The 27,743-nt window shown below is 55.1% G+C and overlaps 2 protein-coding genes across 8 annotated transcripts in view; one reads left to right on the forward strand and one right to left on the reverse strand.

Moving 5' to 3' along the window:
* Nucleotides 1-16,960, forward strand: part of LOC103018074 (secretin receptor-like) — a 59,146-nt gene extending 42,186 nt beyond the window's left edge. The window contains exons 8-13 of the mRNA XM_057537727.1: nucleotides 3,278-3,338; nucleotides 4,838-4,907; nucleotides 8,184-8,275; nucleotides 10,047-10,173; nucleotides 15,323-15,364; nucleotides 16,434-16,960. Coding sequence (XP_057393710.1) covers nucleotides 3,278-3,338; nucleotides 4,838-4,907; nucleotides 8,184-8,275; nucleotides 10,047-10,173; nucleotides 15,323-15,364; nucleotides 16,434-16,580 — 539 coding nt within the window. The 3' untranslated portion in view covers nucleotides 16,581-16,960. The remainder of the gene's footprint in view (nucleotides 1-3,277; nucleotides 3,339-4,837; nucleotides 4,908-8,183; nucleotides 8,276-10,046; nucleotides 10,174-15,322; nucleotides 15,365-16,433) is intronic.
* Nucleotides 16,961-18,688: 1,728 nt separating this feature from the next.
* LOC130706229 (voltage-dependent calcium channel gamma-like subunit) lies at nucleotides 18,689-24,052 on the reverse strand. 7 transcript variants are annotated; one of them, XM_057537566.1, is made up of 3 exons: nucleotides 23,970-24,047; nucleotides 23,351-23,370; nucleotides 18,689-19,498 (listed from the first exon to the last, which is right to left on the reverse strand). In XM_057537566.1, the coding sequence occupies exon 3, from the start codon at nucleotides 19,250-19,252 to the stop codon at nucleotides 18,908-18,910; it is 345 nt and encodes a 114-aa protein (XP_057393549.1). In that variant the 5' UTR covers nucleotides 19,253-19,498; nucleotides 23,351-23,370; nucleotides 23,970-24,047; the 3' UTR covers nucleotides 18,689-18,907. The 7 variants fall into 7 exon arrangements, with proteins under 7 accessions (XP_057393549.1, XP_057393546.1, XP_057393550.1 ...); XM_057537563.1 differs by lacking the exon at nucleotides 23,351-23,370 and having other exon boundaries at nucleotides 23,970-24,052; XM_057537567.1 differs by lacking the exons at nucleotides 23,351-23,370; nucleotides 23,970-24,047 and adding an exon at nucleotides 22,743-22,767.
* Nucleotides 24,053-27,743: the final 3,691 nt, after the last annotated feature.

A 27,743-nucleotide genomic window follows, 5' to 3' on the forward strand; every position in this document is an offset into this window, starting at 1 on the left:
CCTTGTAGGAGCCTCACTCCAATTTCTTCCTCCATCTTTACATGGTCTTATTCCCTCTATGTCTCCTCTCTGTGTGTGTATCTCACGGCCTTCTTAAAACGATGCCAGTTATATTGGATTAAGGTCCTTATAAGTATGACTTCATCTTAACTAATAACACCTGCAAAAACCCTATTTCCAGAAAAGGTCACATCCTAAGGTTCTAGGGATATGAACCTTTGGGGGGGGGGTGCTGTTTAACGTGATACACCCACCCATGTTCTTTCTAGAAGAGCCTTCTGCCCTCCTGCTCTATTTGGGCTGGTCATTCTCTAGACTTGCTCAGCTCCCTTAACCTTCAGGCTGAGATTTCCTTCGTTTTCCTCCATGAATCCTATTCCTTGACTTCTTGTCTGCCTGTCTTTGGTTTACTGTCCAGTCGTGTTGGAGCACATCCTCCAGTGTCTGTCTTAACAAAGAGTGCATGGAAGCTACATTTTTTTTTTTTTTTTGGCTGTGTTTGGTCTTCGTTGCTGCACGCGGGCTTTTCTCTAGTTGCAGTGAGCGGGGGCTACTCTTCGTTGTGGTGCGCGGGCTTCTCATTTGCGGTGGCTTCTCTTGTTGCGGAGCACAGGCTCTAGGCTTGCGGGCTTCAGTAGTTGTGGCGCATGGGCTCAGTAGTTGTGGCTCACAGGCTCTAGAGCGCAGGCTCAGTAGTTGTGGCGCACGGGCTTAGTTGCTCCACGGCATGTGGGATCTTCCCAGACCAGGGCTCGAACCCATGTCTCCTGCATTGGCAGGCAGATTCTCAACCACTGCACCACCAGGGATGTCTGGAAGCTACATTTTTTTGCATTGCATATCTAAACATATCTTTGTTCAACTTTCATGCCCTATTTGTAGTTTTGCTGGGCATAGAAATTAGGTTGACAGTTATTTTTCCCCAGAATTTTGAAGGCCTTCTGTTTTGGCATCTGGTGTTATGCGACATGCCATGTCATTCTGTTTCCTGAGCCTTTTTACTCACCTCTGTATAAGCTGTAGAATCTGTAGAATCTTCTCTCTGTCTCCTGTGTTTTGAAATATCATAGGGATTGCCCCCATGCAAGTCTGTTTTCATCCTTTTGCTGGTATGTGGTGGTCCTTTCATCTGGAAACTCACATCCTTCATCTCTTGGACAGTGTTCTTACACGGCCCCTTTGATCACTTCCTTCCCTCTGGTTTTTAATCCTCTCTTTCTGAAACGTTTAATCAGTTGGTGCACATCCTGGAATTGGCTTCTAATTTTCTCGTTTCTTTCCTCTTACTTTTCATTCCACACTTTGCGTTCTGCTTTCTGGGCAGTTCCCGGTCTTTATCTTCCATCCCATCTATGGAATTTTAAAACTCTTGATCATCATATTTTGAATGTCCAAGCCCTCTTCCTTATTCTCTGAATGCTCCCTCTTTTCGGCATCCTGTTTGTGTCTTGGAGAAGTAATCGTCCCTCTAATCTCGCTGATGATATTCCTTGGAATTGTTTTGCTCAGGTTCCTCGCACAGCCTGTATGGTCTGTTTCCTCTGAGTTCCTTTTCTCTGGTTGTTTTGGTCCTTGTCTTTTATGTAATCAGCTTTCCTCAGATGTTGATGACCTTGACTATTCATATTTAAGAGTGAGTCACTTCGGTGTTGACTGAAGGCCCTCTGTGTGGGTGTGGAGGGGAGTGGGGGGACATGTCTCTCAAGGGAGACGGGGCTGGAAGTGGCCGCTGTGTTCGTGGATCCTCAGCATCGGTACTAGAGGCCCTTTGTCTGGGGCTGTTTGGTTCCTCCAGGGAAGAATCCTGTCATCTCCTGCCTGGGGTGGGGTTTGGAGGGCTCGAGCAAGGGTGCAATCCCGGCTGCTAGAAGTCTGAGAACTGAGCAGCCTGGGGGTGGGCTCTTACCAGTCAGCGGATGACAGGCATGCCCATTAAAAATAGAATCTGAGCTGTATTTTATATAACTTAAAATTTTCTAGTAGCCACAGTAAACACAGTAAAAAGAAACTAATTAGTTTCATTAATTAGTAAAATTAATTTCAGTAGTATATTTTGTTTAACCCAATATAACCAAAATATTAACATTTCGATGTATAATTTTAAAAATCATTAATAACACATTTTACAGTCTTTTACTCTTGCACATCTTCCAAGTCTGCTCTCTTGCACTTGCGGCACGGCTCATCTGAGAGCAGCCACGTATCAAGGGCTCAGTGGCCACACGTGGCAGCACAGGTGTAGACCATCTCTTGGTCCCCGTGCCCAGCTGAGCACCCCTCCCACCCTCTGCTGGGCCAGAGCCCCATTCCCCCTGGCTCTGTTTCTCCAGAGAGTGCCCTTCTGTCGGGGATGAGCTCTTTGGCTGTAGGAGGCTGGTGCTGGTCACCTGGGGTGGTTCCGTGCTTCCTGTCTTCCAGCCCCACCCTCTCTCCTGCCTGCTGGCGTCCCGGGTGCCCTCACCACCGGGCCCGGGCGCCTTCCCAGCAGCAGCCCCCATGCCGCGCTGTGTTTCAGCTTCGTCTGCTCTGGGACATCAGTTACTGCTCCTCTGCCAGCTCCCAGGTTCCTAAGTGTGCTGACATCTCTCGTGCACTGTACCCTCCTTGCCCATTCTTTGTGCTTATGGGCTTGTAGCTTTTTTATTTCTTTACTCTCATGTTGGGGGGGTTTCAGTGAGAAACAGAGATAAATGTATAAGTTCAGTTTGTCATGTTCAGCCAGAAGTCAGGAAGTGTTCTTGTATTTTATCTTTAAATTTCCTGTGTACTTACAATTCTCTAGTCCAAAATGTATTTTTGTTTACATAACATTGATAGCTTACATTACCAGTTGAATGGCCAAGCTTTTTACAAACCAATATTCAAATAAAACTAAATGTTCTCCTGTGGCCTTGCATCCCCCCGAAATATCCCAGTTTGAGAAAAGGGCTCCACCAGTGGCCTGCACAAGCTCCATGGGCCTGCCCAGGGGCCCTGGTCCCCTCCCTTCTCCCCCGCAGAGGTCCTCTGGAATCTGGCCCAAGCTCCCAGGAGCCCCCTGCCCCCCCAGTGGCCTTCAGGATCTGTCTGATCCTGCCTCCGTTCCCAGGGATTCCTTGGCACCCTTGAAGCGGGAGGCTGCAGATTTACACAGGATGGCAAGGGGGTTTCCATGGCAACCAGACCTTGGCACCTGCTTGCTCCCTGGCCTGGAATCACTGATTGTCCTGTCTCTCATAAGGGTGCTGAAAATTGAGTCCTCTCCTTTCTGCCCCCCCCCTTTATTTTTAACCCTCAGGTTCCCCAGCCATTTTTGTTGCTTTGTGGGCTGTCACCAGACACTTTCTGGAAGATGTCGGGTAAGCTGGTGGACGGAGGGAGGTAACGAGGGTATATTTTATCTTGTCCAGCGCTTCCAGCAGGATGGCTCCTTCTTTGGAGCTGTTACCTAGGAGAGGCCTGTGTCTCAGGCCTGGGCCACAGGCGAGCTCTCTGCGGCGCAGGCTGCCGAATGCCCAGCCCTCCTGGGGTTGGCCAGCCCAGCCGCTCTGTGGTTGGGTCAGGTGCCCGACGAGAGCTGTGAAACACTGGCAGCTGCTCTAAGGGCCAGCCCAGCTCTTCCTCTCCTGGCAGCTCCCTCCTCCGACACGAGTGTGTGAGTCCCGCAGGCCCAGGAGAGCAGGAGAGCAGCCTTATAGCCCTGACGGGCACCAAGAGCTCTAGTCTCGTTCTCCAAAGACTTGGGCTCAGGGACAGGGTAAGCCCGGGGGTTCCTGGGAGCGGGCTCGTGGAAGGAAAGCATGGAAGACGCCCGAGAGGAGGTGCGGCAGCCGGGCCGAGGGGGAGGGAGGCCGTGTGTCATCAGTGTAATGACACAGCCAGGCCGGAGAGTGGACGAGGGCAGACGAGGCATGCATGCGTCTTGCAGTCCAATTCAGTCCAAAATAATCCTTCTTTTTTTTTAAACATTTTTTTATCTCTTTAATGTTGTATCTATTTTATTATTTATTTTTGGCTGCGTTGGGTCTTCGTTGCTGCGTGCAGGCTTTCTCTAGTTGCGGTGAGCACGGGCTACTCTTCGTTGCGGTGCGTGGGCTTCTCATTGCGGTGGCTTCTCTTGTTGCAGAGCACGGGCTCTAGGCTCGCAGGCTCAGTAGTTGTGGCACGTGGGCTCAGTAGTTGTGGCTCGTGGGCTCTAGAGCGCAGGCTCAGTAGTTGTGGTGCACGGGCTTCATTGCTCCACGGCATGTGGGGTCTTCCTGGACCAGGGCTCGAACCCGTGTCCCCTGCATTGGCAGGCGGATTCTTAACCATTGTGCCACCAGGGAAGCCCCCCAAATAATCCTTTTGATTGGATAAATTCCCTTAAAAAAAAGTCTGGATTTTCAGCTTCTTTAGAACAAATGGAAAGTTCTGTCAACATTTCCTGTGTGCCCTCGTGGCAAAAATGAGCTGGACAGAGTTGTGGCCGCCTTAGACCAAGCACAGGCTCTCCAGTTGCCAAGTGCCCCTGTGCCTGGTGTCCCCGGGGCCGAGGTCACACGTCAGTCACCTGGACACTTCACTCCCTGAGGTCAGCTGCCCGGCCACCATGCTCCCCGATGCATCTGACAGCGTGCTGGCTTTGGGGCCCAGAATCTTCCATCTCAGGTCCCCACGCTTCTGCTCCCAGATGCTCCCTTGGCCCCGGCAGTGCTCCTGGGCCGCAGAGGATGGTCAGTTCTCAGGGTGCTGAGCACACAGCCTCCGGGGTCAGGACCACAGTGTGGGTCCTTCCCGCAAAGGGGACGTCAGAGAACTAGTCTCTTCTGGTCAGCCAGCTCCCCACTCCTTGTGATGCCTGGCTCTCCCTGCCTAGGTGCTGGGACATCAATGCCAACGCGTCCATCTGGTGGGTCATTCGAGGGCCTGTGATCGTCTCCGTCCTGGTAAGTGGCCGTCCCCCTGAGCTGGGCTCCAGCGGGAGAGACCAAAACAGGACCGGCTTGCAGGGCAGAGGGCCAGGGCAAGGCCAGCATTGCTGCCTCTGGGTGTGCGGAGGGATAAACCAGACCTTCCGGGGGCTGGGCAGTGGCAGGAGGGTCTGGGAGCTCCGCCCCTAGAGACCGGTGGATGGGAGGGCAGTGAGGCAGGTGGCGAGAGCTTGCCTTCGCCTGGTCCACGGTGGCAGCTGCGGTGTGGCGAGCAGAGCTCCTTCCCCGATCTGGCTCAGGCTGGCCTGAGATTCCCCCTCCCCTGGTGCAGAGCACTGGCGCTTGATCGTTTTCTCGGTGTTCTCTGGTTAAAGTGGGCAGGCTCGCTGAGCTGGGATCACAGGAGGGGGGTTGCACCTGGGGAAAGCCAAGTGCCAGACTGGCCTTGGGCCCCTGTGGTGCTGTGACGGGGACAGGCCCGGAGGGGTGGCCCCAGCGGAGAGACTCAGGAGGGACTCGTGGACAGGGGAGCTCAGGGGTCTCGACCCTGGCTGGACTCTCAACCTGGGAGCTTTCTAAAAACAGTGATAGCAGAGGTGCAGGGTCTCCTTGTCCTGGGGAGGGGCCTGGGGGCTCGTGTTGGTTTTAAGTTCCCAGGTGATTGTGCTCTGCAATCCAGAGGCCCTTAGCTGAGCCTGTGGGCCTGGATAAGAACAAGAAAGACACGTGGGGCGGGGGGCACACTGGGGCAGCCCCTCTCCGGAAGTAATGTGCACAGGCTCAGAGGAGCGCCAAGGCTGCAGAGCCAGGTGACAGGACGTGCCCCTCCTGGGCTCACAGGAGGGCAGCACAGGGCAGCAGCCCCCTCCTCTGCTGATGGCTGAAGGGCTCGCCTCCCGGGGCCATCCGTGACCACCACCTTTCTCTTTTCAAAAATAACAGAATTTTATTTGATGCTGCCTACCATCTCGACTTGCAGTAGGAGAGCGGGAAATTGTGGCGAAATCCGAGTGGCAGCCGCGTTAGGCCACTGAGTAGCTCAGGAGAGCACAGCGACTTCCTATTTCGGCTTTTCTTAGCAGGTGCGAGGGCCGTTCATTAATCCGGAACCACTCAGGGAAGGGGCGTCTGACACGGTGGTAATGCAGGCTGTACTGCTAGCGCAGGGAGTGTCTGGTACTTTAAACAAGGCTTTACTTTTGCTCCCCTAAGACACTGCTACCCAAAGTCATTTGATGGTAACAAATAATTTGATTATCATTTTTACTTGCTAACCTTAGCATAGTGTTTTATAATCTGACTAAATTGAAGCTTAAGGGATAATGAAAGATACTAAGCTTTCATTTCCTACTACAGTCAATACGCTGAAAACAGTATAATGAAATCTGCTATTATTTACCAAAAGTTGTTTTTTGTCAGCTTGTCACATTTAGATAATGTCAGAACCTTTTTTATTAGGTTGATAATGTGGTGGAAAAATATTGACTCTATCACTAACTATGTTTTAATAAGAATGTACTTGTTTTTCTGAAAAATCAAAATATATTGTCATTTCTAAAATAATAATAATGGAATTCATGTAAAAAATTGGAAAATACAAAATGTATTTTTAAAAAGGGAATAAAATCACCCATATTTTTAGTGCCTAGATGCACATTGTGATCATGTGCTTTTCCTTCCTATTTTTTTCTTTGAGCACATGTACTTTTTCAAAAATGCTTAATATAGTTTTGTGTCCTAGTTTGTTTTTTTCACTTAGCAATAGATGTCATCTTTCCCACGTCATTTGAAATTATTTGACCAGCTGATGTGCTGCTGCTGCATAACACCGAGCCAGTTTCCCTGCTGTAATTGTGGGGCTTGGACAGCCCAGCCCGCGAGAGCCCCAGGGCCCAGGCTGCTTTCACTAGACTGTAGTCTCTCTAGTGACTGACGGATGTTGGGTGGGCACTACTGATGCAAAGTTTCTCCCTACCAGCCTGTCACGGGGCCTAGAATTCCACTATTTAAGACTCATCCTTGGGATAGTTAAGATTTTCCCTCTTGCTTTCAAGTTCTCCCTATTAAATGAAATACAATTCAAAGGCAAAAAATGAAATAAGATAAAAGAGCCTTTGTTAGTTTACACCGCGCACAGCTTAGAGCAAGATGCACAAACAGCGAGCTGAGAAGTGTCCTGAAGCAGGGGCGCTGGGCTGGGGTCCCAGACAGGCTGCTAATCCTGTGTCTTCTGGCCAGCGTCCACAGGCCCCAGGCTACTTGTCTGAACAATGAGGGGGCCCAGCCAGTCAGCTCCACTGATCCTGCTTCTGCAAAATGGTCTAGAGCTGGTGGGGGAGGGGAGGAGAGGGGCCGACGCACAGGCAGCTTCATAGTGTTGCTGGCACTGGGCACTGGAGTTGGGGAAGGGGACACTGAAAGAAATAGACTGCGTTCCTGTCCTTTAGAAAGTGAGGATTGAACTGGTGATCAGTGGACGCACACAGATGCTTGCGTTTGGCCCCTTTCAAGTATTTCAAGTGCTCTTACGAGTAGCGTCATCCCTAACTACAGTGAATCAGGAAAAGGAGGTATAAGAAGGCTTCCTGGAGCTGGCGATTGACCTGCAGAGATTCTGTGAGTCTCCAAAGCAGTGGTTCTCAACGTGTGGTCCCCAAACCAGCAGCTTCACCTGGGAGCTTGTTAAAAATGCAAATCTTGGGAATTCCCTGGCGGTCCAGTGGTTAGGACTCCGTGCTTTCACTGCTGAGGGCTTGGTTGCGGAACTAAGATCCTGCAAGCCATGTGGTGTGGCCAAAAAAAAAAAGCAAATCTAATTTGCATTTACTAAACCATAACCTTGGGGGTGGAGCCCAGCAATCTGCACCTTAAACTTTGAGAACCTCTGCTATAAAGCCTTTGCTACTCAAAGCGTAGTCCAAGGACCCGCTTTGGCATTCATTCCCTGGAGCTTGCTAGAAATGCAGAATCTCAGGCCCACTCCAGGTCTGCCTCTTAACAAGATTCCAACGCATTCCATGTGTGAGTAATCCATGCTGCAGCTGAGCAGACCTCAGAGCTCCTGAATCCCAGGGGCGGGGGGGCGGTGCTGTGGCAGCCGTCCCTGCCCAGACGGTGTGTTTCAGCAGCACACTGCCCAGCCCCCGGAAGGTCTGGGGGTGGCGGAGGGAGTGGCGAGCTGAGCTGTCCTGGTGTGGCCTGCAGCGCCTTCCCTGCCCGGGGGCCAGGGCCGGGGGGTCGTGCTGGGAGCGCAGATCACCCTTAGCCCCACCTCTGCCTTGTGTTTTACAGATTAATTTCATCCTTTTTATAAACATCCTAAGGATCCTGATGAGGAAACTTAGAACTCAAGAAACAAGAGGAAGTGAAGGGAACCACTATACGTAAGTGGAGGGCCAAGCCCTAGGCACGCTCGCTCAGTCAGTCAGCAGGCATTTCCTGGGCACCTATCGTGTACCCAGCTGGTGCTGGGCACTGTTGGAGGTGGAGGAAAAGGAAAAGCCGGGGCCTGGGGGTTTACAGTGGACCAGGGGAAGGGAGAGTGGGTCCATGTGACCCTGAGACCCAGCCCTGGGGGTGGGGAGAAGAGAAATCTAAGCAGGGTCCCTGGAGGCAGAGATCTTGCCCTTGGGACAAGGCTAGGGAGTCAGAGAGTGGGCTTCGAGGACCTAAATTCAAATCTTTACAGGGACAGTGGCCCTCCTTGTCTGTGGGTTTTGCATCTGAGGATTCAGCCAACCTTGGATTGCAGATTGAAAATATTTGGGAAAAAAAATTCCCAATCAAAACATTTTCATTGTATGAGGTATTATACGTAATCTAAAGATGATTTAAATATGTGGGGAAATGTGCGTAGGTTATATGCAAATACTACCCCATTTTATATAAACGCCTTGAGCATCCAAGGATTTTGGTGTCTGCGGAGGGTCTGGAACCAATCCCCGTGGATGCCGAGGGTCGACTGTATTTTCCAGCTTTCACTAGACCTTAGCTTTCACCAGACCTTAGCTTTCACCAGATTTTCAAGATAATGTGATCCAAAAATACTTTAAAACCTTTAAGATGTTCAAGAAAGATGCTGTGTTAGTCTGCACAGCCTGCCACAATAAGATACCACAGATTGGCTGGCTTAAATAAGAGAAGTTTATTTACTCACAGTTCTGGAGGCTGGAAGTCCAAGATCAAGGTGTTGGCAGGTTTGGTTTCTCCTGAGGTCTGTCTCCTTGGCTTGTAAACGGCCGCCTTCTCACTGGGTCCTCACGTGGCCTTTCTCTGTGCACCTGCATCCCTGGTGTCTCTTCTTACAAGGACACCAGTTGGTTGGACTACGGTCCCACCCTGATGGTCTCATTTAAACTGGTCCCTGTCTGCAAGTACAGTCACATTCTGAGGTACTGGGGCTTAGTTAGACCTTCAACTTAAAATTCTGGGGGAACACAGTTCAGCCCATGACAAATGTTGAAGACAAATCAGTGTCCAACAGAGGCTTTCTCTGTCATGATCTGAGTTTTGAGAATCTGGCAGAGGCCTGGATTACTGGGTGACAGATTCCCCAGGATGTCACTAGAGTAGTGGCTCCAAAGTAGGGGGCAGCTGGGGATCCAGGACAGAGTTGCCAGATAAAATACAGGATGCCCAGTTTAATTTGAATTTTGGATAAACAACAAATAGTTTTTTAGTACTTACACCAAAAAAAACACTATCCATTGTTTATCTGAAATTCAAATTGAACTGGGTATCCTGTATTTTTGTTTGCTAAATTTGGCCACCCTAACCTGGGAAGAAAACAAAAGAGCTTCTCCTTACAGATATTTATTATCAAACAAATGAGAATGCTGGTTTTGCTAATAATACATAAGACACAGCGTGATAGTAGTACATGCAGATACGTTATAAATCAATAAAGTTATTCATGTGGGTATGGGTTCAAAGCGTTTTACTGATAGGGCGCATGAACAGAAATTTGGGGACTGGCCGTGGACTGATAAGTATTGAATCCGAGTGACGGGTGCGTGGGAGCTGGAGATTTTCCGAAACGGAAGTAAAAACAAACAAGCGGCGGGGACACTGCTGCAAAGCCTCCTGCAGTCAGGCGAGATGGGGGTGCCCCTGGGTGTGGAGGGGCCTGAGACCGCAGCGCCTCTGTGTCCTCAGGCGCCTGGCCAAGTCCACCCTCCTGCTGGTCCCCCTCTTCGGAGTCCACTACATAGTCTTTGCCTTCTCCCCGGAGGATGCCATGGAGATGCAGCTGTTCTTTGAATTGGCCCTTGGCTCCTTCCAGGTAAGCTCCAGGGGCTGTGGCTTCACGGTGGGAAGAAGTGTTCTCTCTCTCCTGAGAGAAAAGTGGAGAGGCCAAAAGCCAGGTCTTCCCGGAGGCAGAGGGATGCCTCATTTGGCAGAGACCCACGAGACGCAGGGGCAGGACCTCACCGTGCTGCGTGACCCTCAGTGGGGCCCAAGCTCCCCACCAGTCACGCGGGGGTGGGAGATGCAAGTAAGGAGAGAGAGACTGACTCCAGGGAAGACGAAGGGAACGTAGCCCAGCACACACGATCGCACAAGTCTCGGTAATTAGAGTCAAAATAATGTAAGCACCGAGGGCTCGGGCTTAGCCATCAAGGAGTAGGACAGGAAGATGAGTGTAGTGGGGGAGTGGGCGGGGGGTGGAAGGCTGTGCGAAAGAAGGATAGCCTCCTCTCCACACTGGGAAGTCCATAAAAACCGCCCCAAGTGGGCTTCCCTGGTGGCGCAGTGGTTGAGAGTCTGCCTGCTAATGCAGGAGACACGGGTTCGAGCCCTGGTCTGGGAAGATCCCACATGCCACGGAGCAACTGGGCCCGTGAGCCACAGCTGCTGAGCCTGCGCGTCTGGAGCCTGTGCCCCGCAACGGGAGGGGCCGCGATAGTGAAAGGCCCGTGCACCGCGATGAAGAGCGGTCCCCGCACCGCGATGAAGAGTGGCCCCCACTTGCCGCAACTAGAGAAAGCCCTCGCACGAACCGAAGACCCAACACAGCCAAAAATAAATAAATAAATAAATAAATAAATAAAATAAATTAAAAAAACAAAACAAAACAAAACAAAAAACTCTTTAAAAAAAAAAAAAAAACCGCCCCAAGCTGAAAAATTCAGAAGTAGCAACATCCGCATTATAACTCAGAATCAGTCAAGAGAGTTCCAAGTCGCTGCCTCTGAGAACAGGAAATGGGGCAGGGGTGTCAGCAGCTTACTGTTTTTTCGTTTCTTTTTTTTGTGACAAGAGACATTTGACTCTTTGAAACCAATTACATACACAATTTACTAAAAATAAAAGCCAACTTTAAAAAAAGAAAACAAAGGGGGTGGGGGAGAAACCACCTACCTTCTAATTCAACAAGATGTTGCGAAGTTAAAAAATATAGTAAACCTGTTTGGACAGAAGGGGCTTTTAACATGAATCCCAAACTTCACAGTGTTATTTGTTTATTTACTCATAACTATCTCCTTCCAAAAATAATATGATGTAGCTTTCAGGGAAAACATACAAAGGACAAAAAATAAGTAGATGAGGGATCAGTGAATAAAGAAAATAAAGCCAAAACTGAGTTCATACACAGAAACAAATTTGATCAAGTTTTCTGAAGGTGGGAGAGGTGTGTCATAAATTTGGTTTGGAGCTTCCCAGTAGCCAAAGCAAAGACAGAAACACACTCTTTCAAGATTTAGATGAAAGCAGGCTAGTCCCTAGGGAACGGCCTGAGAGAACTTTCTCCCAGTGGGTTTTCCGGAAGAAGCCAGCCTGTCTTCAACAACACTGACCATCCCACAGTCTTCCTCACCTGGGCAGGCCTCGGCCTTGGGGCGGGGCTCAACGCCGCCCTCATTCCTGGAGTTCTGTTCAGGACAGGTGTGCCCAGGGTGGTCCTCCTGTCACAGCTCACTTCCAGGGAGGACGCATCACTGGGAACACATTCCTGAGTGGGGTCTGGCCCTAACCCACGCCTTCAGACCCCCACCCCAGGGCTGTCCCCTTTGCTCCCTCTGAGCCCCTTCTCTGCCCAGAGACCCCGGCCAGCACCCCAGACCCGCAGAGCACCTAGTCTCTTGTGTAATCCGTGATCTTTTGCTCTGGGCCAGGAAGCTTCCACATAACGTGCGGGAGGCTGGGCTCACCGTGGCCCGTTTAGCAGGTGGGGGGTCCAGGTCCAGACGGGTGGAAGGTCATGACCTGGCCAACAGAAGTGGGTAGTGACCCCGCTGAGGACCTGGAGACCCAGGTGTCATCCTGCGTGGGTGGGGACTTCCTGTCTCTGGAGCTGGGCTTGCGGCTGGGGCTGCAGACTGCTCCTGAAGGCCGTTCGGCTCCCCTCGGGAAGTGCTTGTTAGGAGGAAACCAAAAGCACTTGCCTAAATGTTCCCATTGAAATGTTTACAGAGAAAAAGGATCTTTAAGACTTTTTTTAAAAAAAGAACCACTGTTCAAATACAAACATAGATGTCATTTTATTATATATTATACATTTATACTGTATGCATATTTTTTAAATTTTGTATTATGGAAAAATTTTTCCATAATACAAAAGTGAAGTGGACGATATAACGAACCTCCGTGTGGCCCTTACCCTTTCGTGGCCTGTCCTGTTTCACCTCTGCCGCCACCCACATCATTTTAGGCAACCCCAAGCCATCGTTGTATTTCAAACGTAAATATTTTAGCATGTATTTCTAAAAGACGAGAGCTTAAAGAACACACACAGAACCATAATGCTATGATCCCTGTCATATATTTCTAAAAATGAAAGTTTATTAGCTCCTCCTAATTGTAGAAATACTTGCTAATTGAGGAAAATTTGGAAAATAAGGAAAAGTTAAAAGAAAAAGGAAAATCCATCGATAATCTCATAACCCGATATAATGACCTCTGTTAAAATGTCAGTGTGTTTACTTCTGTCTCTTTTCTATCCAAGAAGACACGCACACATACACAAAATTGAGATCAGGACGTGTGGCTTTTATATCCTCCTTGTTCTGTTTAATTCTTTATCATTCCATAATGAACGTTTCTCCAGGTCATTAAAATTCTTCAAAGACTGCATATTCTTTTTTTTTTTTAATTTTTATTTATTTTTGGCTGTGTTGGGTCTTCGTTGCTGCACGCGGGCTTTCTCTAGTTGCGGTGAGCGGGGGCTACTCTTCGTTGTGGTGCGCGGGCTTATGGCTGTGGCTTCTCGTTGCGGAGCACGGGCTTTAGGCGTGCAGGCTTCCGTAGTTGTGGCTCGCGGGCTCAGTAGTTGTGGCGCACGGGCTTAGTTGCTCCACGGCATGTGGGATCTTCGCGGACCAGGGCTCGAACCCGTGCCCCCTGAATTGGCAGGCCAATTCTCAACTACTGCGCCACCAGGGAGGTCCAAGACTGCATATTCTTAATGACTGTATACAAACCGTGGAATTTCTGAAGCTTGCTGGCTGAGGCAGGCCGCCCTCTGCGTACCTGGGGCACGTCTAACCGGCCCTCACCCGGGGCTACCCCCACCTCAACAGTGAGACTGTGTCTCCAGACCTTTGAGGCTGCGGCAGCCCTGGTCCAGTGAGGTGGCAGCAGCCTGACCACCAGCTCCTGGCCTGCCGACCCGGGACTCAGTCCCTCACCTGTGAAGCGGGGGTCCTCCCCACCCACCTCCTAGGGCTCTGCAAGGATTGAATGAAGCACCTGGAACCCAGAAGCCCAATATTACACAGGCTAAGCTGCGCCCCAAACCCAGCTCTCGTTTATTTCAAAGCCCGACTTTCACACCCTCTGACAGCGGCTCCTAATCAATGGTGCCCCTTCGAACCATCTTTCAGAGCTGCTGATGGTCTCACCCCAGACATTCGGAGTTGGGGCACAGATTGCATCCTGGGCCAGAGCTCCCAGGTGATTCTTATGTGTGGCAAAACTTGAAAACTGCTGCCTTGAGTCCGTGTTCCTGCCCCACCCCCCTGGTCCCTGTTCCCTGTGGCATCAACCACACCTGAGACTCTTAGAGCAGATCCTTCTAGTTTGTAACTCTTGTTAAAATGCCAGGACTGGGCTTCCCTGGTGGCGCAGTGGTTCTGAATCCGCCTGCCAATGCAGGAGACACGGGTTTGAGCGCTGGTCTGGGAAGATCCCACATGCCGCGGAGCAACTAAGCCCGTGCGCCACAACTACTGAGCCCGAGTGCCACAACTACTGAAGCCCGTGTGCCTAGAGCCCGTGCTCCGCAACAAGAGAAGCGACAGCAATGAGAAGCCCGCGCACTGCAACGATGAGTAGCCCCTGCTCGCCACAACTAGAGAAAAGCCCGCGCGCAGCAACGAAGACCCAATGCAGCCAAAAATAAAAAAAAACTAAAATATAAAAACAAAACAAAACAAAAAAACACCAGGACTCCTGAGCAGTCGTGTGGATGAAGCCCACCATAAACAGGCAGGTTCACCCCTCTTTGGGGTCCTGTCCATGTCATAAGCAGCCAGGGGCAGGCCTGGCTGGCACTGGGGGGAGGGGCTGGGCCACCCGAGGTCAGGGCTGTGGCACCCGGGCCTCTGTGGGAAGCCTGAGGGCAGGGGCTTGTTAGGAAGGACAGGCCGGCCCTCGGAGGGCCCTGAGGTGAGCAGGGCATCCCGACTGCGAGACCCTGCTCGTAGCTCACGGTTCCACGCAGGCCTCTTCAGCTCAGGTCCCGCATCTCCGCCCGCAGCCCCGCCTGGCAGGCTCCACGCCAGGACTCCGGGGGTACCGCTGGGAAGAGAGGAGCTCCGGATGCTAGCGGGGGAGGGCCCTGATAGGCACAGACCCCCACCGTCCCAGGGAACCTAAAGCATACGTAGCCCTGAGGCCTCTGACCTGGACGTGAGGGGGGCTCACGCCCCACTGTTGGCTGGCCGGTACCTGCCTGCGACCTGCACGCCAGCTGTTCTGACCACACGGCCACACATTTGTCTTTCAACGTGAGTAGCTGGCTCTGTTTAAACCTCTCCAGATTTCCAGCTCGTCTTGCAGATGAGCCCACCCAGGCCCAGGGGCTCCCATGGGCTGCCCCACCCGCTCAGCTCCGGGCCGGATGGGCATGGCTCAGGTGCCGTTGTTGCTGCTTCTCCCAGGTGGCCCGCCTCGCTAATTCTGGTGACCTGCCTGGTCCCTGTGGCCTCCACTTAACGTAACTGGCACGGCCCTGGTGCAGGGCCCCTCCCTGGACACGGGGGAGGTCCTTGCCCCCAAGCGTGTCAGTCTGTGTGGGTGATGCCAGCACAGCTGGGGCACTGAGGGCCGGAAGAGGAAGCCTCCGCTTCCCCTGGAGGGGGAGAGGCGCGGGGAGGCTCTGGAACAGCTGTGGGGAGCAGTGAGCTGGGGCTGGTGAGGAAAGGGCCCCAGGCGGGTAGGAGGCTGGGTGCTGGGCCCGCACTCATCCCGTTGCCCGGCTTCTTCCGCAGGGCCTGGTGGTGGCCGTTCTCTACTGCTTCCTCAATGGGGAGGTGAGTGTCCTGGGCTGCCGGGGTGCAGGGGAGCTCCCTCACAGCCGTACCTGGAAGGGGTGGTGGGGAGTGGGGTGTGGCGTTGGTGGGGGAGGCCGGGCCCTCCTGGCTTGGGTCTGTCTTCCAGGAGTCTGGGCTCACCTCATGGGAGCCCCAGGATCACCTGCAGGCCTTGTTAAAACAACCGCTGGGTCCTGCCCTGTTTCTAAACCAGCAAAAATAGGTCCCGTCAGTCTGGGCTGGAGGCTGAGAATGTCTTAACTAGCACCCCAGGTGATTCTTATCCTTGGGCAAGTTCAGGAAATGGAGGAAAGTGCAGGCACCCCAGCCCTAACCGCGGCTGCTGACTGCTTGCTTGATGGGTGATGTCGGTCACGGCCCTGCTCTGGGCCTCAGGCCTCTCATCTGTAAAACGAGTGACTCAGGTGAAACGTTTGCTGCTCCGTCCTCTGAGACCTCCAGAGAGTGTGACTCCTGGCAGGGCGGGGGGCTGCACCCCTAGCTGGAGGTCTCTGCCCTTGCCCAGAGCACCGTCGGGACGTGAGGTTCCTGGCACAGAGGCCGTGCAGTTGACATTAGTTGGATACGGTGTTGCACACAAGTAAAGCCTTCCCGTGACTGTTGATCATCTGGTTTGCCCCACTTGAATGGGAGTAGCCTCTGATGTTTTCCAAAAATCAAGCATCAAGTCTGGCCTCAAAGGCTTTGCTGCTACAGCTGGGGATTGTGAAGGAAATTCCCAAAGAGCAGCCCTTTGGCCCCCAGATAAGTTCCGAGCTTGGGTGGCTTCATGGGGATGTGTCCAGTTGCCCCAGGTGACCAATCTGGAGACTGTGGAACAACCCCCTTCTTCGGGACAGGTGTGCAGAGATTGCAGGTGAAAGGACCCAAGGGAAAGGGGGCCCTCAATACCTACTGGACGTCGAGATGGTAAATCTGAGCGGCCTGCAGGAGGGGAAGGCATGCCCGCTGGGCAGAAGTGGCAGAGCCCGACCGAGGCCCCAGGGGAGCAGGACCCTGGGCCAGGGTCATCCTTTCCTCCCGGCTGACGGCTGGTCTCTGGGGGCAGGTGCAGCTGGAGGTTCAGAAGAAGTGGCGGCAGTGGCACCTGCGTGAGTTCCCACTGCACCCGGTGGCCCTCGGCTCCTTCAGCAGCGGCACCAAGGCCAGCCCCTCGGAGCAGAGCCGGGGTACCTGCAGGACCAGTGTCATCTGAGGCTGGAGCAGGGCCACCCAGACAGGCCAAGACAGGTCCTGAGGGCTGACTGCTGCCCATCTTCCTGCCAGATGCTGTGTGCTCGCTCCTGTGACTATAACACCCCTCCTCCGGGCCTCGGGGCAGGGGCGTGGTGGTAATTCCTCAGAACCGAAGGGACCTGGGGCAGGAAGAGGGCCTGGGATTTGGGTCTGTTGAGTTTTCTGGGAAGACTTCAGGGGTCCCAGGAGGGGGCAGGGGAATAAACGGTAGCTGGGATGAGACTTGGTATTTGTCAGTCCTCTTGCCCGGGAGCCACAGGTGAAGGATGCCGCCCCCACCACTTCCTGGAGGATGGGGCTGCCCGGGTCCCCCTGCTCCAGTTTTCAGGGACAAGCTTAGCGGAGATTGAGGCCCTCGGCCCTAGGTGGACCCTCCCCACCCCTCACCGCAACTCACCCACCCGGTCGCTCTTCCCCCAGAGCCTTCTGACAGCCAAGTCACAGGGAGCCCAGGAGAGCCCCGGCCCTTTCAGTCGCCCCAGCGTGGGATGAGGCACCCGTTCTTCCTGCTTTCGGCTAAGCTATCTGCAGTACAGCAGGAAATGGGGCAGAGTCCCACTGACAGAAGAGAAACTGGTTCACCAAGGTCCTGTGACTTGACCAAGACACTCAGCAGGGAAGTGGCAGCTCGGTCCAGGGCTTCTGGTTTCAAATCCCCAGCCTCCAAGGCTGTCTGTCTCCCCTGCTCCTGGGCAAGGGCGGACAGGGGTTTGTCTCCCCGCCCCACTGGGGATTTTAAGTCTCCCCCTGTACTCTGAATCTCAGTTCCCTCAATTATTAGCACTCCTTCCCTGCCAGCCATGTGAGGGTTAAAGGACTACGTATTTGAACCCTTTTACAAAACGAAGCCTGCGTGCTCAGGGGAGAGCATTCTTGACAGAAGCAGAGGTGACCCTCCCCGCGGCTAGAGAAGAGGGCATCTTGCTGGTAGGTGGGCCCAGCTCTAGTCCTGGCTTTGGGTGACCCTGGACAAGTGGCCCTGGCCCACAACTTCTGCATCTCACCCCTGCAGACAGGGTCACCCCCTTTGCATCTTATAGTCTGCTACTGGGGTGAGAAGGCCAGACACCCATTTTCCAGGGCTTTCTCCAGGGACCTTCATGGACTCTGTACACCTTGGAATCAAAAAGTTAAAAAAAAAAAGTAAAATCACAGGAGAGTTAGAGGCACCCAGTCCAGCCCAGAAAGAGGACCTGGCAGGGCAGAGACCAAAACCCCATGCAATCAGTGGCAGCCAGAATGAACCAGGAAAGGCCTGAATTCATCAGGTGGGGGAGGGGCATGGGGCTAGTGTAGAATGAAATGGGCTGAGGGCCACAAACCCACCTACTGGGCAGAAAAGGGACTGGACAGGGGCCAATTTGATGCACAGAAATGTAAAGTGGCCAGCAAGGGTGGAAATCTCCACTGGTTCCTGGTCCCCTCCACCTGCAGGCCTCTGCATCCAGGGTGGTTGTTAATCATTACCTGAGGTTGGGCCAGTCCCCAGTACCCCCTGGAGTCCAGCAGCTCCAGATATGTGCTCTTTGAAGTGTGTTCTAGGATAAAAATGGTACCCTGAGGCTGTCTGGCCCTTACCAAAGATGGATGCACACGCTTACCTCAGAGAGTACAGTATTAGAAGCCAGGCGGGCCCTCCTGGAAGGGCCTCAGGCGGGATTCACAGGGAGAGTCCCGAGGCACAGCCAGCTGCTGGAAGCTGGGGTTATCCAGGGATTACGGGGTACCCCCGACAAAGGGCAGGGCTCAAATAAAGTCGAACGGTTTGAAAAGCTTCTACACCCCAGCAGCCCTGAACGCTGCCTCCCTGACATGACCAAAGCTAAAGCAGGGAATTTGCACAAGGCCCTTTGAGCTGGTGAAGAAGGTTCTAGGCACTGACTGGACACCCTTCGCTGACGAATGATTCACTCTTAGCAACGCAGGAGGCCCCAGGGACCCTACAGCCCATATCCCGGCAGAGTCAGTAAAACAGGTGTGAAATGTACTTGGCTGTGCAGCCAGCCTGAGCACCAGTTCCCTGAGCTGCTTCCACGTCTATTCCCATCCCAGGAAGGACTCAAGAAAAGGTTTTAAAATATGTTTCTTCTTGTAAAATCAACATCCTAATAACGTGGCTAAGCTGGTGCAGCTGCTGGCTTGGAGGCACCCACCCGGCCTCTGGGCTGCAAAGGCCACTGGCCCGACCACCCCAAGGCCAAGAGGCGGCAGTTTGAATGTCCCATGTTGGAGAAGTCCCATCGTGACCCCACTTGCTGGTAGAACTCAGTGTCCTCGCAGGGGGGCCTAAAATTCTGCAGGCAGGCCCCAGGGGTGCGTGACGCTGTCAGTACGGCTGATGCTGTTGACGTGGAGGCCGCTGACGGCGCTCAGGAAGAAGAGGAAGGAGGCCGTGAACTCGCTCCAGAACGTCCGTGTGAGGCCCATGAGCGTGACCTGGTTCCTGAGGAGGGTCAGGAAGCTCAGGAGGCCCCCGAAGGAGAGGATGAACGCGAGGAGGAAGAGGGCGGAGCCCACAGCCCACCTGTGCCACGAGCGGGGGTCCTCGGACACCTGGGACACCATGAGGAGCTCCAGGCCAAAGATGGCGACCACCACGGCCAAGGTGGCCACGCTGCGGGCCACAGCCATGCCCGAGGCTAGCCCGGGCACATGGGCCTGCCTCAGGTCTCGGAGGCAGTGCAGCTCAGCCTGGTTGGAGGTGGTGCAGAAGTGCCACAGCCCAAAGAGGCGGTCGTCGGCCAGGAGCCAGTGGCCATCGCAGATGGAGAGGGAGGAGAGGACCACTGCCAGGGAGGCGCACAAGATAATGAGCGCCCGGATGGAGGGGTCAGAGAAGGACCGGCGGGGCCTCCTTTGGGCCAGCAACTTCTGGGCCTGGAAGACAGCACGGGGCAGCATGAGGGAGGGCCCCCGCCACAGCTCACCAGCCTCCTCAGGGAAGACCCAGAACACACCTTGTAGCTTCCGACAGCCACAGTCTCCCAGGATGCCCGGGAAGCCCACCTTAGTCACAGCACAGACCCACCTCCTGGTGGGGCGGGGGGGGGGACCCTCCTCCCATCCTACCTGTTTCCCGTCCGTCCTCCATTCAAGACCTATAAGCATTGCCTGTGGATCCAGTTATTAATCAGGCAAAGAGTTTCCTGACCTTTCTTTAATGATCTTTATAATGAGTAAGAAACCCAAATTGTATTGACAGGCAAATCTTAGTCCATTCTGAAGTCAGCAAACCTGTCTGGCTTGGCTGATGTGACCTTGAGCTAGCAGCCAGCCTTGGCTTCTTTGTATGCAAAACAAGAATACTGCACTAGACTTTATTAGCACATCAGTGAAGGTTACATAGCTCCCTCTTCTGGCCCCTGGTCTTCCCCAGTTTCCTTCTAATCTGCACCCAGCTTTTTCAGCACTTTTCTTCAGGGCGCAGTGATATTTGCACTTTGCCCTTCAGTCTGGCTCAGCCTGTACTCCGCCCAGGACGGGGCACCACTGTCTGTTCTAGAAGTTTCTGGGTGGGGGAGTCCCTGAGGCTCCCCTTCGAAGCCTATGGTCTCGGCCCTGCAAAAGTACACCCTGTCCTCTCTCCTGGCAAGCCGGGCCACGCGTCCAGTGAGGTGTCCCTTCCCACAGCCCCGGGACACCCCCACGCCACCGTCCCCAACCCCCAACCCGGAAGCAAAAGGAATGCTTCAAAGGGTAAAACTCCTTAGACGGCCCACAAGCCCTCCCAGGGCATCCTCCTGGCCATGCCTAGGACAAGCCTAGAACTTTCCTCCTCACACCTACTGGTCCCTCCACCTGAAAGGCTCTTCTCCCGGCTGCCCCCCCCCCTTCTCCATTCTTCATGTCTCAGCTGAAACATCGCCTCCTGGGAGGGGTCTGTCCTGCCCACCCAACCCAGAACGGACCCCTCCGGTCACTCTCCGTCAGGAACCGTTCTGACAAGTTTTCCATTCCTGTCTGATTCGTAGTGGGAGGGCAGGACCGTGTCCCCAGCACGCGGCGCCGTGCTCAAGAGCCACGAGGTCGAGTTTGCAGCCGCTGTCACTTCCATCTGAAGCTCCCTTTAAACCATCTCCTGCCCAGTCATAAATTACGCCCTTTAGAGTGTGTGTGGAAGCAGCCCAGGTCACGCCCCAGTTTGGGAGGTAAGCAAAGCACACAGCTCATGCGTGACGATCACTGCTAGAAAGCAAACCGAAAGGGGACTCTGGGGGTGAGCCCTATGCCACGTGCAAGTGGAGGCTTCCAGAGGCGGTCTGGGCCGCCCCTCTCAGTGAGGGGCAGACAGCAGAGCCACGCTCCCGGGAGGCCCCAGGATCCTTATGGATCCGGCTTGCTTTCAGCACTTCTGCCTAGTTAGGGTCCTGTCTCACTCTTAAACCTGAGTCTGGTGGAGATGCTCCATGGGGGGGGGGCAGGGTATGTAAAAAGGGAAACTCACACAGAGGTCAGGGGACCAGCCCAAGAGCATTCACCGAGATCACAGTAAAGCCTGGCACAGCTGCCCGACAGCTGTATCATGTGTAGTGGGGGGGATGCACGCAACCGATGAATACCCACTGGGGCCTTCGTGTGAGGGGCTCAGTATGTGGTGAGAAGGACTGGAGCGGCCAGAGGGACGCCCAAGGGCTCAGGACCCGACGCAGACCAGAGACAAAGGCAGCCTGGGGCGCTGTAGAGAGCACTCGGGCGGGGAGTCTGGGCTCTGGTTCTCAAACCGCATCCCCTCGTCTCCTGGAGGCCTCCAGGTGCTAAAGCAGGGGGCAGGGGGTCAGCTCCCGGCCCCTCACTTAACCCACAGCAGGTCCCTCTTACCTGCTGGAGCCGCTGGGAATCTAAGAGTCCGTACTGGATTTCATGAGGAAAAAACGGCTCTACTGAGAAACAAACCAAGGGAACTTGGAAACCTCTGGGACTACAAACCATAAAGGTGTTTGTCTTTGCGCGGTTTCTTAACCTCCTTGGCCCTTATTTTCTCATCTATGGTTCCGCAGTTGCATTTTGTAGCAGGAGTTAGTGATCCCTGCAGGAAAGAGTAGCCATGAAGGCACCCGGAGGTTATGTAACTCCCTGCAGGTTGATAAGTTTCTAGGATGGGAAAACCCCAGACGCAGGCAACAAGTCACAAGAACGCAGCACCCAGAGGCCTTTTGACTTCAGACATCACGCTGTCTGGAGAAAAAGCACATGCCATCCTACCCTCAGCCCCACCTGTCCTGCACACAGAGTGGACTTTAATCTCCAGGCCCTCAGACATCACACTGGGATCAGAAAAAGACAGCTGACATCAGGTCGTTTTCCCCCTCCCACCCCAAAGGAGGGCATCATTCAAACCCTGACACCAGTAAAACTCCCAAGAATTAAGTGAGATCATGTATATAAAGGTGCCCAGCACAGAAGCAGTTCCTGATTAATATTAGTAACAATAATAAGGTATCTTGGGAGTCCTTATTCCTCACCACTGCCCCACACCCCGGCTGCCAGCACCTCTGTGAACTTGCAGTGATCCAGGGCCTGAAATCCTCTCCCGGAGGGCAGCTGGGCATCAGCGTTGGTCAGTGGAAGGTCCGTGGACCAGAGGGTATGAGGGCAGTCTAGCCCTGCCCCTGACCCACCAGCCTCCAGCTCTGTGACCTTGGGCAAATCACTTTAATCTCTTAGGGCCTGGACTGTCTCTACTGAAAAAAAAAAGAAAAATGGAAGCATTTCCCTTTTTCATCCAGAGCCCCGAATGATTAAGTAGTGACCTGTAGAACAGTGTCACGTGGCACTCCTGGGCCACTGAGTCCAGTGCCAAGGTCTTGTCCTCCTCTGTAACCCAGGACCCCATCTGATCCCGTCAACCCCTAAGTAGTGGACACTCTGGGCTGCTCACTACGCTTTCTCCACATCAACCCCCCGCCCCGCGCTCCTGCGCTTCCCTCCCCCCCCCACCACCCCTTCCCACTGCCCGCTCAGCCCAGGCCCAGGTCAGGCCCTCCTCCTCCTCAGCTGGAAATCTCTTCGACAGCCTCCTACAGAGTAAGCTCCGCCTGCGTGACCGCAGGGCACCGGTCAGGGAGGCGCCGGAGCCGGCCTGCTTGCCTTTTAGCGCTTTGACCTCCGGCGAGCTACTCACCCCCTGAAGATAACAGTACCTGCCTCCTGGCCCCCGGGTGGAGCCGAAACGAGACCTAAGCACCCCCACTGCTTAGAACAGTCCCAGGCCGGCGGTTACGTGCTCCTAGCATCAGCGGCGATTTTCAAGCCAGCACAGCGCCCCGCCCCGCGCCGCCGGCAGTAGCGCCCCAGGGTTTTACCTCATCTTCCCCGCCCCCCTTCTTTCACTAAAAGGTCAAGTCTGTTTACCTGGCTACTCTCCTGCCCCTCCCCGCCCCCGTTAATCCTGCCGCAGTTTCTTCGCCTCTTAGTCTAGCACTCGCTTCCCCCAAACCGCTCCGAAATCCCGGTGTGCACGTCTCTCCCACGCAGGGCCGTCGGCTCCCGAAGGCGGGACCGCACCCGCTCCCACCCTCCTCACTGCCGGTCCCGGAGGCGGCCCGGCCGGGACCCCAGATTATGCCCAGCACGAGAGGAACTCGCTGCATCCGGCTCTAGGGTTGCGGTGTCCCGGCCACAAGGGGCTGGGGGCGCGGCCTGTGGGTGGAGTCTCTCCTGTTCGGGCCCAGAAGTCTGGTTCGACTCGATTCTGTCGCTGAGCTGGCCGCCACGGGCGGGTTACTTCACCTGAGCCTCCGTCACCGCATCTACAAAGTGGGCGCATTGGGATCAGCCGGAGTCTGCGCTGCGGGGCGCCCGTCCAGTCGGGAGGTGAGGAGGCGGGACGCGTCCGCTAGGGAAGCTCGACGCAGGGCAGCGGAGAGCCGCACGCCCGGGGGGTAGGCGTGGGGATGGACCCCTGGCATCCTTCTAAGGAGAAACCCCATCTCTGCGAGGCGGGCCCCTCCCCTCTCTACAGCCTGTCCTGAGGTTTCCGCGTGCCCCAGCGAGTCCACCCCCTTGCCCGCCCCCCAAAATCAGTTTCAGGAGGGGAGATGGTCTTGCTGCCCCCGCCCAGGAAAGTCCTGGCTTCCCCAGAGATGCTTCCTCGTGTGACAAGGCGAGCCTCATTTTCGAGTGGATTCCGTCCATCCTCCGCCCCAGACGCGCCCCCTTTTAACAGGAGGGACCCCTCTGGTGCACCTAACGGATGGACACTGCGGACCCCAAAGAGAAGCACAACACTCCTCCCCAGCCGTTTGGGAGCCTCGGTGCCCGCAGGACCTCGAGGGGCCCGCGCCCTGGGCGGCTTCACCCCCGACCCCGGCCGGGCCCCTCCCCGCCCCCACCCCGGGCTCTCGCCCACCTGCACGCCGAGGGCTGTCATCCCGCGCCGGGCCTCGGCTGCGCGCTCCCGCCTGGTTCCCTCGGGGCTCCCGAGCGCCGCTCTGCCGGGGCCGCGGCTCCCGACTCTGGACCTCTTCCCGGGGGCGGGGCGGGGCGGGGCGGGCCGGGGGAGGGGCGGGCGGAACTGCTGCCCCCGGGCGGCTGGTCGGGCCGGGCCCCTCCCCGCGCGCCGCGGCTCGGTTTGTGCTGAGTCAGCGGGGCCGCCGGAGGAGCCCCCGGGGAGGGGGGGGGGCCAGGACCCGGCCCGAAGGGGAGGCTCGGGCCCTGGGGGAGGGCTGACCCAGCCGACTTGCAGGCCCGGAGTCGCTCCCCGGTCTCAGGGCACGGCTGTGCCCGCGGCGCCGATTCCTCGAGGGCCCGGGGCCGAGGAGCCGGGTCCGCCCGAGCGTCCGGGGGAGGCGGCGGCGTCTAGGCGGCAGGCGCGCGCCCGGGCTCTGCAGCTCCACCACCTTGGGCCGTTGTGATCCTGGGCTCTTGTTTCCGTCTCTGAGCCACGGGCGGTAAATGAGATGCTACCTGTGAAAGGGCGGGGTCTTGCGAGGCCTCGGTAAGTGTGAACGGAGTGTCTCCCCCGGGCAGTCTTTCCTGCGTCCCTTTCCTCTCCCCCAAAGGGGGCCGTACAGCCCTGCTCGCCTCCTCGCCTCCCCAGGGACCATCCAGAAGGCAAATAGGACCAAACAAAAGTCATTGTTCTTCCTGGACTTTTGATGGGGCTTGAGTTCTCAAGGGGGCAGCGCACAACGTCCCCACCCCAAGAAGGGTAAATCCCAGCTGAGACCCTGCCAGCCCTTCTCAGCTGTTGATAAACAGGGAGGGGGTTGCCGCTTAGGTGAAGCAAGGTCCCCTTTCTCCGTCGCGAAGCAGGGTGAGGGAAGTTACTTGGCCCCTTCAGGCAGGCAGCTCCCCGGTGACTTTGCCCGGGGACGTTCTCAGCTGGCACCTAACGCTCCCGCCCCCCACCCCCCGCCCCATCCCGGGCATCTCCCTGTCAGAGGTTCATCTGATTCTGTCGCTGCCGCAGAAACCGTGTCAGGTCCGTTAACCTAGCGCCCACCTTGTTCCGTGTGTGGTCAGGCCTGTTTGGGGGTCTGCTGCCTGTTACGCTTTCTTGGTAAGAATAGAAAGTCTTGAATCGGTGGAATTTAGAGCGACATGTCAGCAAGATTGCTGGAGAAGCAGAAATGACTTAGGAATGATAATGAGGAAGTGATAGTCCGCTTCCACTTATTTTATGAGCATAAGAAAGCCGGGGGACTTCCCTTGGCGGTCCAGTGGTTAAGACTCCGCCCTTGCACTGCAGGCGGCGCGGTTAGGGTTCACCTGGGCCGGCCCTTCATTTGCACCGTAGGTTCCCGGGCTCCCCTAGGTCCCTCCGTGGTGCGGGGGCTGAGCAGAGCGGGTGTGGCAGAGTGAGAGACAGACGCTCCACTCAGCAGGAGTGACTGTTGTGAGGGGCAGGGGGTTCCCAGTGCCAGGGGGACTCTGGCAGGGGCAGAGGTGGGGGGAGGGGAATGCCAGGGTGGGACCTTCAGGGGCTAAAACCAGGAACAGCCTGGGGGTGAGTGGTGGGACAGCACAGAACCCACCCTCTTGCTTGACTGTCTCTGCCTTTTCTCCTCCACCTGTCCTGCTTCTAGGCCTGGCCAGTGTTGGGGAAAGAGGAATTGCGTAAAGAAAGGGAGGACGTGGCCCCCACTCAGCCCTCTGACCACTGCTGTCTGATGAGAAAGACCCAGGCACTGATCTTAGAAAGTTCCAAGGCAAGGGCACAGGTAACGGTGAATGAATCAACAAACTCAGTGAGTACCCTCCCACCTCCGCGCCTTTGTACTTGCCGCTTCCTCTGCCTGAGGTGCACTTCTTCAAGATATTCACGGCCAAGACTCACCGCCTCTCTCCCCCAAGGAGGTGGGAGAGAAGCCTGCAGTGACCACCGCATCTGAAACAAAGGTCCTCCGTTCTCTTCTCCCTCCCTCCATCACCACACGCGCGCCCCCTCTCTCTCCACAGTGTGAAATCCAAGAGGCCAGGGACTTTGCCAGGCACGATAGTAGGTGCTCAATAAATATTCATTGAATATATGAATGAGTTAAATGTACACCTACTGTGTACCCGCTGTCCTGGCTAATGAGGGACGACAAAGGAGAAAAAGACAAAGTCCCCGTCAGGGGTAAGATGCTTGGGTTTTAGGGTCAAAATCTGCCTCCCCTTCATTTCTGCTTCCTCCCCAGCCTCCCCAGTTCAGGCCCACATCCTCCTTCTCTCTATTCCCTTGCACCCCTGGTCCGCACCATCCTCTCCCCAGTTCTAGGCCCCGTCACCTCTGACGTGGAGGCCTGCGTAAGAGCCTCCTGCTGGGCCTCCCTGCCTCCACTCTCAGCCTCTGTCCTGCAGTTTCCCATCCCCTCTCTCTGCAGGCCCACCCCTCTGCCCTCAGCTCCAGCTGCACGTGCCCGCTTGTGCCCTGGGCGGGAAGCTCTGTCCAGTCTCAGGGCTGCTGTGTTCACGGTTCCCTCTGTGTGACAGGCCTTCCTTGGGGGTCTGCTGGGCAGGCTGTCACCTCTTCAAGGGCCTCCCTTGAGTTTGCCAGCCAGAGTAGCACCCCACACACGCTTGACCCTGTTACCTTCGTGTTTTCTTTCTTTCTTTTTTTTTTTTGTATATATTGTCTCATTCATTCTTTTTTTCTTTTTCTTTTTTAAATTTATTGAAATGTAGTTGATTTACAATGTTGTGGGCCTTCGTATTTTCTTGATCATTAGCTGAACTTCTCTATTTGTCCGTTTCCCTCTCTAAAGTACAGTACACGATTGAGTGCTAGGCCTGTCTCTCACCCCCACATGCCCAGTTCTAAGAGCAGGGGCTGGTCCATACGGCTTGCTGATTGATGGAGCAGCCTCAGATGCATTCTGGGCGAATCACTTCCCCTCCGTGAGCCTTGGTTTTCTGTCAGAAGGGGAAACACATCCTTTGGGTGTTGCGAGGGTCACGGGGGCAGTGAGTGTGTCAACTGCTTGGTGCAGGGTGGGCACTGACCCCTGACCCCAGAGAAGCTTAGCTGAGGCAGGCTCCACTCTACCATTAGGGAGACCCCTGCCCCGGGTTTTTCTCCTTTGAGCCATTGGGGTGTGGGGTCTCTGAGGTGAGCTGGGGCAGACACATGGGGAGACACAGAGGCAATAACGGGGAGTCTGCTAGGAGCTGCCGAGTTCACTGGGCAGTTTCAAAGCTGATGACTAACTCTGCCTGCCCGAAGCCTGGACTTCTGGTCCCTCCGTGTTGTGGACCAGCCCACTTGCCTCTCCCTGTCCCCTTCCCGTCCCCTCCCCACCTTCTCCCCACCGCCCTGCCTTCACCCACTGGGTCTTTCTCTTCTCCCAGCCCCCTCCTCAAGGTTTCCTGATTCCAGGCCGGTTCCATCCCCTCCACGCCAGACCTCCCCCTGCCCTTTGCCTCCTCTGCCTCAAGCTCTAGCCCTGCATTCCAACCTCCTGTTTAGGCATCATAGTGGCCCAGGGGCTTCCCCGCCTGCCCTGGGGCTTGGCTTTACAGCGCTTCCCTCTGGGCCAGGCGGGTAGCAGGTGTCATGTTTATGCTGCGGGTGAGGGTGTCAGCCTCTGAGGGCCCCAGGGCACCAGTTCCCCACGGGGGCAAGGGCGGTGGCGAAGGGTACTGACCGGCTGAAGGGAGGAACGAGTGCAGCAGGATGCAGGCATCTTTCCTGAACGCCCCC

The sequence above is a fragment of the Balaenoptera acutorostrata genome, chromosome X (assembly GCF_949987535.1).
Source record: "Balaenoptera acutorostrata chromosome X, mBalAcu1.1, whole genome shotgun sequence".
NCBI lineage: Eukaryota > Metazoa > Chordata > Mammalia > Artiodactyla > Balaenopteridae > Balaenoptera > Balaenoptera acutorostrata.